The following is a 13,416-nucleotide window of genomic DNA, read 5'->3' as shown; positions in this document are numbered from 1 at the left end:
GGGGCTATAGGGACTATGGGAAATGAGGGGTATGGGGGCTATAGGGGATGTGGGGGATGTGGGGGCTATAGGGGGTGTGGGGGATGTGGGGGCTATAGGGAGCATAGGGGCTATGGGGGTTATGGGGGCTATAGGGGATGTGGGGGGTATAGGGGGTGTGGGGTCTATGGGGGCTATAGGGGGCATGGGGGCTATGGGGACTATGGGAACTATAGGGGACATGGGGGGGCTATAGGGGGCTGTGGGCAGTGGGAGGGCATCTATAGGGTGTATGGGGCCTGTGGGGGATATGGGGACTATAGGGGCTGTGGGGAGTGGGGGGCTATAGGGGACACCGGGGACACCGGGGACAATGGGGACACTGGGGGACAATGGGGACACTGGGGGACAATGGGGGACAATGGGGACACCGGGGACAATGGGGACACTGGGGACACTGGGGACACTGGGGACAATGGGGACACTGGGGGACAATGGGGACACTGGGGACAATGGGGACACTGGGGACAATGGGGGACAATGGGGACACCTGGGGACACTGGGGACCCCAAGCTTTGGACCCTTCCAAAGGGGGCTCCAGACCCTTCCAAAGGGGCTTCAGGCTCATCCCAGGGGGCTTCAGACCCCTCTGAGGGGGTTTGGGATCCTTTCAAGGGGGTTTGGGATCCCTTCAAAGGGGTTTTGGGTCCTTTCAAGGGGGTTTGGACACGTTTGAGGGGATTTTGGATCTTTTCAAGGGGTTTTAAACCTCTCCAAGGGGGTTTTGGATCCTTTCAAGGGGTTTTGGATCCTTTCAAGGGGTTTCAAATGCCTCTGAGGAGATTTTGGATCCTTTCAAGGGGGTTTTGGATCCTTTCAAAGGGGTTTTGGATCCTTTCAAGGGGTTTCAAATGCCTCTGAGGGGATTTTGGATCCTTTCAAAGGGGTTTTAGATCATTTCAAGGGGTTTTGGATCCTTTCAAAGGGGTTTTGGATCCTTTCAAGGGGTTTCAAACGCCTCTGAGGGGATTTTGGATCCTTTCAAAGGGGTTTTAGATCATTTCAAGGGGTTTTGGATCCTTTCAAGGGGTTTCAAACGCCTGCAAAGGGATTTTGGATCATTTCAAGGGGTTTTGGGTCCTTTCAAGGGGGTTTTGGATCCTTTCAAGGGATTTCAAACACCTCTGAGGGGATTTTGGATCCTTTCAAAGGGGTTTTGGATCCTTTCAGGGGGTTTCAAACCCCTCCAAAGGGATTTTGGATCCACTCAAGGGGGTTTTGAGACACTTTCAGACCCTTCCCAGGGGATTTTGGGTCCATCCTGAAGAGTTTTGGGCATTTCATCCCCTTCTGAGGAGCTTTTTGATCTCCTTGAGGGGCTTCAAACTCTTCGAAAAGGGTTTTTAGCCCTTCTGAGGGGAATTTGGGGTCTTTCCAAGGGGATTTTGGGTCCATACAAGGGGATTTTGGGGTCCATCCAAGGGGTTTTGGGGTCATTCAAGGGGGTTTTGGGTTCTTCTGATGTGGTTTTAAGTCCATCCGAGGGGGTTTTGGGTATTTCCCAGGGGGTTTCGAGCCTTCCGCGGGAGTTTCGAGCCTTTCCGATGCGATTTTGGGGCATTTCGATGCGATTTTGGGTCATTTTTGATGAAATTTTGGGGCATTTCTGGAGGTTTCGGACCCGTGCGACTCTGGCGGGCGAGAGGGCGGGACCAGCGCAGGCGCTCCGCTCTCCCATTGGCTGAGCGGTTTGACTGACGGCGGCGCCCCGCTCTCCCATTGGCTAGGAGGTGTGACTGACAGGGACGCGACGCTCTCCTATTGGCTGAGAGGCGTGACTGACGACGGCGCTCTGCTCTCCTATTGGCTGAGAGGCGTGACTGACGGCGGCGCTCTGCTCTCCTATTGGCTGAGCGGCTTCAAGAAACTTCTGGAGGTTTCGGGGGTCTCCAGGGTGGGATTTGGGGCTTTGAATTGAGGGTGGGGGAGATTTTGGGGCTCCCGGGGAGATTTTGGGGCTCCTGGGGTTGAAGAGATTCCCTGGGTGAGGTTTGGGGGGTGACCAAGGGGGATTTTGGGGTCCCTGGGGGAGATTTGAGGATTCCTGGAAGGATTTTGGGGTCCCTGGGGTGGGATTTGGGGTCCCCAAGGAAATTTTTGGGGTCCCCACCCTCCTTTTTTCCCGTCGCCATGGCAACCCCGACAGCGCCCCCTAGCGGCCACCCCCCCCCCCCCCCACAACGCCCCCTAGCGGCCACCCCGACTTTTAATTAACTTTATTGAACGTGATTAATTAATTACAGAGATGGTAAAACCGCACGGCGGGGGGGGGGGAGGGGAGGGGGGAGGGGGGGAGTGGAGGGGGAGGGGGAAAGGAGGGGGAGGGGCAGCACAAGACCCCTCCCCCTCCCTCTTTTCCCCTCCCCCTCCTCCTCCTCCTCCTCCTATTGCTCGTTTTATTTTGGGGGGAGGGGGGGACCTCCCCCACCCTTCCCCCCACCCCCCCCCCCATTTTGGGACCCCTCCCCCACCTCCAGCCCCCCCCCCCCCAGCCCCCTCCAGCCCCAAACTGGGAGCACTGGGAGCACTGGGAAGGGCAGGGGGAATAAATACAATCTTCCAATATATTAAAACCCCCCTGGGGGGTGCAGGGGGTCGAGGTTTTTTTTTTTTTTTTTGGGGGGGGGGTCGAGGGTCGTTTTTTGGGGTGTCTGGGGGGGTCTTGGGGACCCCCACAGGGGGGTCACATCATGCCCAGCTGCAGGAGGGTGTTCGCGTACATCATGGGCTTGACGTTGGGGTGAGGCTGGGGGGAGAAAAAAAGGGGGTTCAGGGGGGTCCCACCGCCCCAAATTGGGTTTGGGGGGAGAAAAAAGGGGGTTCAGGGGGGTCCCACCGCCCCAAATTGGGTTTGGGGGGAGAAAAAAAGGGGGTTCAGGGGGGTCCCACCGCCCCAAATTGGGTTTGGGAGGGAAAAAAAGGGGGTTCAGGGGGGTCCCACCGCCCCAAATTGGGTTTGGGAGGGAAAAAAAGGGGGTTCAGGGGGGTCCCACCGCCCTAAATTGGGTTTGGGGGGCAAAAAAAGGGGGTTCAGGGGGGTCCCACCAACCCAAATTAGGTTTGGGGGACAAAAAAAGGGGGTTCAGGGGGGTCCCACCACCCCAAATTCCCACTCTGGATCCACCAAAAACCTCCCGAGGTCACCCCACAAAGGTGAGACCCCCTAAAAGTGCCCCCAAATAACCCCTGGGGACCCCCCAAAGGGATGAGACCCCCAAAACTCCCCCCAAATAACCCCTGGGGACCCCCCCAAAGGGATGAGACCCCCCAAGAAACCCCCCAATAACCCCCGGGACCCTCCCCATAAAGGTGAGACCCCCAAAAGTGCCCCCAAATAACCCCTGGGGACCCCCCAATAGGATGAGACCCCCAAGAACCCTCCCCAAATAAGCCCAGAGAGGATTTGGGGGTCCCTGGGTTGGATTTTGGGGGTCCCTGGGCTGCATTTTGGGGCTCCCTCCCAGGATTTTGGGGGTCCCAGGATTTTTGAGAGTCCCCTGGTGGATTTTGGGGGTCCCCGGGGTGGATTTTGGGGTCCCTGGGGTGGATTTTGGGGTCCCCGGGGTGGATTTGGGGGGTCCCAGACTCACCACTGCTGTGAACTGGTGGAAGTCGGGGCGGAGGTCGCTGCCCCGCAGGTGGATGTAGGAGCCCTTGTTGCCCATCTGGTCACTGCAGGGGACATTTGGGGACATTTGGGGACATCACAGCACAGCCCCCTGTGGCCACTGAGGCTGGGGGACCACCAGGGATGGGGACATTTGGGGACACTTGGGGACATCAGAGCACAGCCTGTGATGGACACCAAGGCTGGGAGTCTCCAGGAAAGGGGACATTTGGGGACATTTGGGGACATTTGGGGACACTTGGGGACATCAGAGCACAGCCCTTGATGACCACTGAGGCTGGGGGTCTCAAGGAATGGGGACATTTGGGGACATTTGGGGACATTTGGGGACACTTGGGGACATCAGAGCACAGCCTGTGATGGACACCGAGGCTGGGGGTCTCAAGGAATGGGGACATCTGGGGACATTTGGGGGCATTTGGGGACATTTGGGGACACTTGGGGACATCAGAGCACAGCCTGTGATGGACACCGAGGCTGGGGGTCTCAAGGAATGGGGACATTTGGGGACATTTGGGGACAACGAGGTACAGGGGACACTTGGGGATGGGAGTGAGGGGACAAGGTGGCTGAGGGGACACCGGGCTTGGGGACATTGGTGGCTCAGGGGACACTGGGGATCAAACCAAGGGGACACCAGGCTCAGGGGACACCAGGTGACAAAACCAAGGGGACAATGTGGCTTAGGGGACACTGGGCTTGGGGACCCTGGGGACAAAACCAAGGGGACATGGTGGCCCAGGGGACACCTGGTGACACAACTGAGGAGACACTGCAGGTCAGGGGACACTGGGGACACTGGGGATCAAACCAAGGGGACACCAGGCTGAGGGGACACCAGGTGACACAACCAAGGGGACACTGGGGACAAAACCAAGGGGACAAGGTGGCTCAGGGGGACACCTGGTGACACAACCAAGGTGACACCACAGCTCAGGGGACACTGAGGACCAAACCAAGGGGACACTGGGCTTGGGGACCCTGGGGACAAAACCAAGGGGACAAGGTGGCCCAGGGGACACCAGGTGACACAACCAAGGCCACACCACAGCTCAAAACACACCAAACCAAGCACACACCGACGACAACTCCACCGAGGTGACACCGGGTGACAAACCCAAAGCCACACCACCCTCTCCCCCGGTGTCCCCAAGGTGTCCCTCACCAGTAGTTGGGGGCGGAGAAGACGGTGACACAGCGGCCATCGTGGGCCACCTCGTAGCCCTCGGGCTTGACCTCGTGGCTGCGGATGATCAGCTCCAGGCGGTTCCGCTCCAGGAAGCGCTTGGTGACATCGGGGCCAAACTGGCAGCTGACCCCCCTCTTGCTGACTGACCGTCCGTTCTGGGGACAGTGGGGACGGTGGGGACACCATGGGGACATTGGGGACATTGGGGACATTGGGGACATTGAGGACATCGGGGCCAAACTGGCAGCTGACCCCGCTCTTGCTGACTGATCTGCCATTCTGGGGACATTGGGGACAGTGGGGACATTGGGGACATGGCAGCTGACCCCCCTCTTGCTGACCGATCTGCCATTCTGGGGACAGTGGGGACATTGGGGACATTGGGGACATCAGGGCCAAACTGGCAGCTGACCCCCCTCTTGTTGACTGATCTGCCATTCTGGGGACATTGGGGACAGTGGGGACATTGGGGACATTGGGGACATGGCAGCTGACCCCCCTCTTGCTGACCGACCGCCCATTCTGGGGACAGTGGGGACAGTGGGGACATTGGGGACATGGCAGGGGACATCTCCAGGCCCTGGGGACACCCTGGGGACACCCCCAAGCTCTGGAGACACCTTGGGGACATCCCCAGGACCCTGGGGACACCCCCAGGACCCTGGGGACACATCAGGGGACATCCCCAGGCCTTGGGGACACCCCCAGGACCCTGGGGACACATCAGGGGACATCCCCAGGCCTTGGGGACACCTCAGGGACACCCCCAGGAGGGGTCAGAGCTCACCTGGGGCTGGGGGTCAGACCAGAGCAGGTCACACATCGGCCCTGGGGAGGGGACACAGAGGAGGGGGGATGTCACAGCTCAGCCCCAGGCTGGGGACACCCTGGGGACACCCAGGGGACACCTTGGGGACACCTTGGGGACATCCCACCTGAGTCCGGGGGCTGCCGGTTCCGCTCGATCTTGCGGATGTCGTCGAGGGTCACCCCGTCCTCGCTGAAGAGACCCCCGTGCATGATCTGGGGACGGGGACACGTGTGGGGACACCGCGGGGACAGCAGGGGACAGCAGGGACAGGGGGACAGCAGAGACAGGGGGACAGCAGGGACAGGGGACAACAGGGACAGGGGACAGCAGGGACAAGGGGGACAATGGCCCGTCCTGACACTGAGGGGGTGACAAGGGACCTCCCAAACCCCATGGGGACAGGGACCCCCAAACCCCCAGGGGACAGGGACATCCCAAGGGGAGAGGGACACCCCAATCCCAAGGGGACAGGGACACCTCAGTGGGGACAGGGACCTCCCCAAACCCTCCCAGGGACACCCCAAACCCTCCCAGGGACACCCCAAATCCTCCCAGGGGACCCCCCAAACCCTCCCAGGGACTCCCCAAACCCCCAGGGGACAGGGACTGGTGGGGGGTCGTCAAAGTCCCCCCAGTTTTGCGGGTCTGCCAAAAAGCGACCCATTAAAACCAACAGGGCTGCCACATAGTGAGCCACCAAGGGCTGCCAAATAGTAATCTATTACTCTAAACGACAGCTGCGAGATAGTGAGCCACCAAGGGCTGCCAAATAGTGATCTATTACTCTAAACGACAGCTGCCAGAGAGTGAGCCAACAGGGCTGCCAAACAGTGATCCATCCACGCAAATGGGCGCTGCCAGATAGTGACTCCAAGTGACAAATGTCCCCCTAGGTGACAATGTCCCCCCGGTGTCCCCTCACCAGCACTTTGCCGTTGATGCACTGGGCCAGGGGCAGCCACTCGAAGACCTCGCTGAAGAGGGCGAACATCTGCGCCGTGTACTTGGCCTTGACCTCGCCCTCGAAGCCGTAAATCTGGTTCATGTTGTCCGTCTCGTGGTTCCCTGAGGGGACACGGGGACAAGTGACACCCCTGGGGACACTGCCACCCCTGGGGACACTGCCAGGGCTTGGGGACACTGCCTGAGCTTGGGGACATGGGCAGGGGACACCCCCAGAGTCCAGGGTGGGACACTCTCAAGGATCTGGGTATGGGGGACAAGGGACAGACAAATGTCCCCAGGAGGGACAGGGGACAAGGAGAAAGGGTTGGGGACAGGGGATGTGGCCCCTGTGACACAGGACAGGGCCCTGCAGGGGACATGGGACAGAGGGGACATGGGACAGAGGGGACACAACCCTGTGATGTGGCACCATGAGCTGGTCCTGGGGATGGGGACAGGGACACACACAAGGGGACAGGGATGTCGCCAACCCCAATGAGACAGCCCCAGCCCCAAGGGGACACAGATGCCACCAACCCCGAGGGGACAGGGATGTCCTCAACCCCAAGAGGACAGGGACACACTGGTGACAAAAATTCCCCTTTTTCAAGATCTGCCAGATAGTGATCCATAGCATACAACAGGCGCTGCCAGATAGTGATCCATTGGTGACAAACAGGTGACAAACAGGGGACACAACCCCGCCCAGGCCTGGCCAGGGGGGGCTCAGGGGTCACCCCCCAGGCCCTGGAATTACCTCGGAGCAGGTGGAAGTGGTCGGGGTAGAGCAGCTTGAAGCCAAAGAGCGTCAGGATGACCTCGACCGAGAAGGAGCCGCGGTCCACAAAGTCCCCGTTGAAAATCTGTCACCACCGGGTTGAGGACAACGTCCCCTGCCACCTCAGGAGTGTCCCCAGTGTCCCCCACCCCTGTCCTCACAGAGTTTGACCCCTCAAAGGGTGTGGATACGTAAGGATTGGCCTCGGAGGGGAGCCCGTTGAGCTCGAAGATGTTGAGCAGGTCGTAGAACTGGCCGTGGGTGTCCCCGCACACTGTCACCTTCTCTGTCTGCAGGGGTGGCACTGATGTCACCACGGTGACACCTCCCCACCCCTGGGAGCCACCCCAGTGTCACCTGGATGGAAGGTCCCGAGATAATTAATTTTTTTGGGGGGGATTTTTTGGTTTTTTTTCACCCACCTCCTTCAACGTGGTCTCCACCAAGGTGGGCAGCTTGGCCAGCACCTCCTTCACCTGCACCAGGATCTGCGGGGTGGGGACATGTGGGGACAATCTGGGGACAGCACAGGAATTTTTTTGGGTGGGAGGAGGGTTTTGGGGGTGTTTTTTTTTCCGGGAGGTTTTTTGGGGGGTACCTGGTAGGCGCATTTCCTGTGGAGTTTTTTCTGGTCCTTGTACCATTGCATCAGGTCCTTCATGAAGGCCAAGGTCACCTTGCCGTCCTCCAGCTTGGGGCCGCTGTACTCGTCCTCGATGGCTGGGGACAGCCAGGGGACAGGGAGGGGACAGGGAGGGGACAGCCAGGGGACAGCCAGGGGATAGGCAGGGGACAGTGTGGGGACAGGCAGGGGATAGACAGGGGACAGCACAGTGACAGTGAGGGGACAGTGAGGTGACAGGGAGGTGACAGGGAGGGGATAGACAGGGGACAGTGAGGGGACAGTGTGGGGACAGTGAGGGGACAGTGAGGGAACAGTGTGGAGATAGACAGGGGACAGTGAGGGGACAGTGAGGGGATGGACAGGGGACAGACAGGGGACAGTGAGGGGACAGTGAGGGGACAGTGAGGGGATAGACAGGGGACAGTCAGGGGACAGTCAGGGGACAGCCAGGGGACAGTGTGGTGACAGAGCAGTGACAGACAGGGGACAGTGAGGGGACAGTGAGGGGACAGTCAGGGGACAGCCAGGGGACAGCCAGGGGACAGTGTGGTGACAGAGCAGTGACAGACAGAGGACAGTGAGGGGACAGTGTGGGGACAGTGAGGGGACAGTGTGGGGACAGACAGGGGACAGGGAGGGGACAATGAGGGGACAGTGTGGGGACAGTGCAGGAACCCCTAGGGATCCTCCTGGAGACCCCAGACCCTTCCAGGAACCCCCAACAATCTCCCAGATCCTCTCAGGGACCCCCAGAGACCCCTCAGCCCCTCACAGAGACCCCCATGAACCCCCTAGGGACCCTTATGAGGACCCCAGATCCTCCCCGAGACCCCCAGGGACCCCCTAGTGACCCTCCTGGAGACCCCAGACCCTCCCAGGAGCCCTCCTGAAGACCCCAGACCCTCCCAGGAGCCCTCCTGGAGACCCCAGACCCTCCCAGTGACCTCAACCCTCCCCAAAGAGCCCCACGGACCCTCCAAGGACCTTCCTGGAGACCCCAGCCCCTCCCAGAGACCCCCAGGGACCCCCTAGGGACCCTCCTGGAGACCCCAGACTCTTCCAGAAACCCTCATAGGAACCCCAAACCCTTTTAGGGACCCTCCTGGAGACCCCAGACCCTCACAGGGACCCCTACAAACCCCTCCAGGAACCCTTATGAGGACCCCAGACCCTCCCAGAGACCTCCAGGGAACTTCCTGGAGACCCCAGACCCTCCCAGGTACCCCCAAAGATCCTCCAGGAGACCCCAGACCCTCCCAGAGACCCCCATGAACCCCCTAGGGACGCTCCTGGACACTCCAGCCCCTCCCAGGAACCCTCCTGAAGACCCCAGACCCTCCCAGGAACCCTCCTGGAGACCCCAGCCCCTCCCAGGAACCCTCCTGAAGACCCCAGACCCTCTCAGGGACCCTCCTGAAGACCCCAAACCCTCCCAGCTCCTCCCAGGAACCCCCCAGCCCCTCCCAGCTCCTCCCAGGGACCCCCCAGCCCCTCCCAATGACCCCAACCCTCCCCGAGGAGCCCCGGGTGACCCCCGAGCCCCCTCCCCAAGCCCCCCCCGGGCTGTCTGGGGGTCTCACTCATGCTCTCGATGTCCAGCGAGTCGACCACGGAGCGTTTGTGCTCGTCGCTGGCGATGGCCCTCTCGAAGGCCTTCTGCTTGACAATGCGGTGACACTCCTGGTACTTGAGCTTGGCGTCCTTGTCGTTGGGCCTCACCTTCACCACCTGCGGGGACGGGGCGGGGACGGGGGCTCGGGGTCAGGGGACAGCTGGGGACAGGGACTCGGGGTCAGGGGACAGCTGGGGACGGGGACTGGGGGTGAGGGGATGGCCTGGGGACAGGGACTGGGGGTCAGGGGACAGCTGGGGACGGGGACTGGGGGTCAGGGGACAGCTGGGGACATGGACTGAGGGTATGGGGATGGCCTGGGGACGGGGACTGAGGGTGAGGGGATGGCCTGGGGACGGGGGCTCGGGGTCAGGGGACAGCTGGGGACAGGGACTCGGGGAGAGGGGACAGCTGGGGATGGGGACTGGGGGTCAGGGGACAGCTGGGGACAGGGACTCGGGGTCAGGGGACAGCTGGGGACATTCTCTCAGGGCATGGGGACACTTGCTCAGGGTGAGGGGACAGCTGGGGACACAGCTCCAGGGTGAGGGGATGGCACAGGGACATGGCTCCAGGGTCAGGGGACAGCTGGGGACATGGACTGAGGGTGAGGGGACATCTGCTCAGGGTGTGGGGACAGCTGGGGACATGGACTCAGGGTGTGGGGACATGGACTCAGGGCGTGAGGGCACCCACTCAGCATGTGGGGACAGCTGGGGACATCTGCTCAGGGTGAGGGGACAGCTGGGGACAGGGACTCAGGGGGTGGGGACACCTGCTCAGGGTGTGGGGACAGGCTGGGGACATGGACTGAGGGTGTAGGGACAGGCAAGGATGTCCTCTGAGGGTATGGGGACAGCTGGGGACATCCACTCAGGGTGTGGGGACAGGCTGGGGACATGGACTGAGGGTATGGGGACAGTTGGGGACAGGGACTCAGGGGGAGGAGATGGCACGGGGACATGGACTGAGGGTATGGGGACAGTTGGGGACAGGGACTCAGAGTGAGGAGATGGCACGGGGACATGGACTGAGGGTGAGGGGACAGCTGGGGACATGGACTCAGGGTGTGGGGACATGGACTGAGGGTGAGGGGACAGCTCCAGGGTGTGGGGATGGCCTGGGGACAGGGACTCAGGGCGAGGGGACAGCCTGGGGACTTGGACTCAGGGTATGGGGACAGCTGGGGACATCCTCTCAGGGTGTGGGGACGGCCTGGGGACATGGACTGAGGGTGTGGGGACACCCCAGAGTGGACACACTGACTCCAGGACAGAAATACTGACCCCAGGGTGCACACACTGACCCCAGGGAGCACACACTGACCCCAGGGAGCACACACTGACCCCAGGACAGACACACCGACCCCAGGACAGACACACTGACCCATTCCCTATATCCCCACTCTCTCACCGTCTCGTAGTCCCTCAGGGCCGCCTTGAACTTGCCCAGGGCCATGTTGCTGACCCCAGGACAGACACACTGACCCCAGGGTGGACACACTGACCCCAGGGTGGACACACTCACCCCAGGGTGCACAAACTGACCCCAGGGGTGTCCCCAGGCCTCCTGTGACCCCAGGACAGACACCCTGACCCCAGCTCTGCCATCTCTGTGCTCTCACCGTCTCGTAGTCCCTCAGGGCCGCCTTGAACTTGCCCAGGGCCATGTTGCTGGCCGCCCTCCTGTAGTAGCCCTTGACGTACTTGGCGTCGAGCTGCACGGCGCGCGTGGCGTCGGCCAGGGCGTAGCCGTAGCACTCGGTGCGCAGGTAGGCCAGGCTGCGGTTCCCATAGTAGATGGCGTTGCTGGGGTTCAGCTCGATGGCGCTGCTGTACAGCTTTACTGCGTTCTCGTAGTCCTTGCCTGCAAAAAATGGGGTTTTTGGGGGGTTAAAAGGGGTTTTTGGGGAGGTTAAGGGAGGGAGAGAAGGGGTTTTGGGGGGTTTCAGGGTGTGGGAGGAGAAAGGAGAAAAGGGGGAGTGGGTGGGGAAAGGTGGGAGGTGGGTGGATGTCAAGGGTTAGGAGTGACCAGACCCCAAAGGCCAGAAGTGACCAGACCCCAAAGGTCAGAAGTGACCCCCCCTATGGATCCCAATCTGGCAGCCCCCACTGTCCCCTATAGATCCCAATCTGGCAGCCCCACTGTCCCCTACGGATCCCAATCTGGCAGCCCCACTGTCCCCTATGGATCCCCATCTGGCAGCCCCCACTGTCCCCTATAGATCCCAATCTGGCAGCCCCCACTGTCCCCTATGGATCCCAATCTGGCAGCCCCCACTGTCCCCTATAGGTCACTATTTGGCAGCTCCGTTACCTCCCGTTACCGGTCTCGGCTCACAATCTGGCAGCCTCCATTCCTCCTAATGGATCCCAATCTGGCACCTCCGTTATACCGGTGCTATCTCACAATCTGGCAACCCCTATTCCTCCCTACAGATCACCATCTGGCAGCTCTGTTACCGGTTCTGGCTCACAATCTGGCATCCTCCATTCCTCCGAATGGATCACAATCTGGCACCTCTGTTACCGGTCTCAGCTCACAATCTGGCACCCCCCATTACTCCCAATGGATCACAATCTGACACCTCCGTTACCTGCCGTTACTCACAATCTGGCAGCCTCCATTCTTCCGAATGGATCACTATCTGGCACCTCCGTTATATCAGTGTTGGATCACAATCTGGCAGCCTCTATTACCCTTAATGGATCACAATCTGGCACCTTCCTTACCCCACACTGCCCTCAGTGGCTCCCTTTCTGGCAGCCCCCATTACCCCCCGATGGCTCACAATCTGGCAGCCCCCGTTCCCCACCGTTCCCCGCCGTCGTTCCCTCTCCGGCCCTCCCCGTTCACCGCCGGTACCTTTAAAGAACTCGTTGGCGCGGGCTTTGAGCTCCTCAGCCCGTTCGAGCGTGGCGGGGCTCGGGGGCCGCCCGGGGCCGGCTCCGCCGCCGTTCCCCGCCCGCTCTCCCTCCGCCATGGCCGGGCCGCAAAGCGCCGCCGCCGTCGCCGGGCGCGGCCGCCAAGCGCTGCTGTCGTAAAGCAGAGGTGGGAGGGGGAGCGGTGTCGTAAACGGGGGCTAGAGGAGGGGATGGGGGTTTGAATGTCCCCAAGTGTCCCCGAGTGTCCCTGAGTGTCCCCAGGTGTCCCCAGGTGTCCCCAGGGCACTGCATTGTGTCCCCCGTGTCCCCATCACTCCCCATGTCCCCAATGTCCCCTCCTGTCCCCAATGTCCCCATCACCTCTGTGTCCCTTCAATGTCCCCAAAATGTCCCCAATGTCCTCCCAATGTCCCCAATGCCCCCACCACCCCAATGTCCCCTCCTGTCCCCAATGTCCCCATAATGTCCCCAATGTCTCCACAATGTCCCCAATGTCCCCAAAATGTCCCCAAATTGTCCTCAAAAGTCCCCAAAATGTCCCCAATGACAGACAGACCCCTCGGTGCTTTCAGAGCGGGTTTATTTGGGGTGGGGTCAGCGGGGGGGGGGAGGGGAGGGGTCGTACAGGGACCCCCCCCCCAAAAAAAAAAGCAATGGGGTGGGGGAGGGGAAAGGGAGGGGTGTGCGTGTGGGTCCAGCGGCTCCGGGACGGGATTTGGGGGGTCTTGGGGGGGGTTTTGGGGGAGTCTCGGGGGTCCTGGGGAGGTTTTGGGGGGTCTCAGGGGGCTCCTGAGGGGCTCCTGTGGCTTTTGGGTTTTTCTTGGGGGGTCTTGGGGGTCTCCTGAGGGGCTCCTGAGGGTCCTGGGGGGATTTTGGGGGGTCCTGGGGGGATTTTAGGGGAATT

General features: G+C 61.0%; 1 protein-coding gene across 1 annotated transcript; it reads right to left on the bottom strand.

Moving 5' to 3' along the window:
- Positions 1-2,545: 2,545 nt before the first annotated feature.
- Positions 2,546-12,610, bottom strand: PPP5C (protein phosphatase 5 catalytic subunit; the record flags this gene model as incomplete). Its single annotated transcript, XM_083877115.1, has 13 exons — positions 2,546-2,785; positions 3,630-3,711; positions 4,833-5,011; positions 5,644-5,684; positions 5,792-5,879; positions 6,590-6,732; positions 7,370-7,475; positions 7,582-7,680; positions 7,813-7,878; positions 7,989-8,110; positions 9,596-9,743; positions 11,252-11,493; positions 12,493-12,610. 13 exons carry the CDS (start codon positions 12,608-12,610, stop codon positions 2,723-2,725), a joined length of 1,497 nt encoding a protein of 498 aa, XP_083733241.1. The 3' UTR covers positions 2,546-2,722.
- Between the last annotated feature and the right edge of the window lie 806 nt (positions 12,611-13,416).

Source organism: Zosterops lateralis (assembly GCF_965231275.1).
Source record: "Zosterops lateralis genome assembly, chromosome: 23".
Classification (NCBI taxonomy): domain Eukaryota; kingdom Metazoa; phylum Chordata; class Aves; order Passeriformes; family Zosteropidae; genus Zosterops; species Zosterops lateralis.
This window is presented reverse-complemented; position numbering and strand designations above follow the sequence as displayed.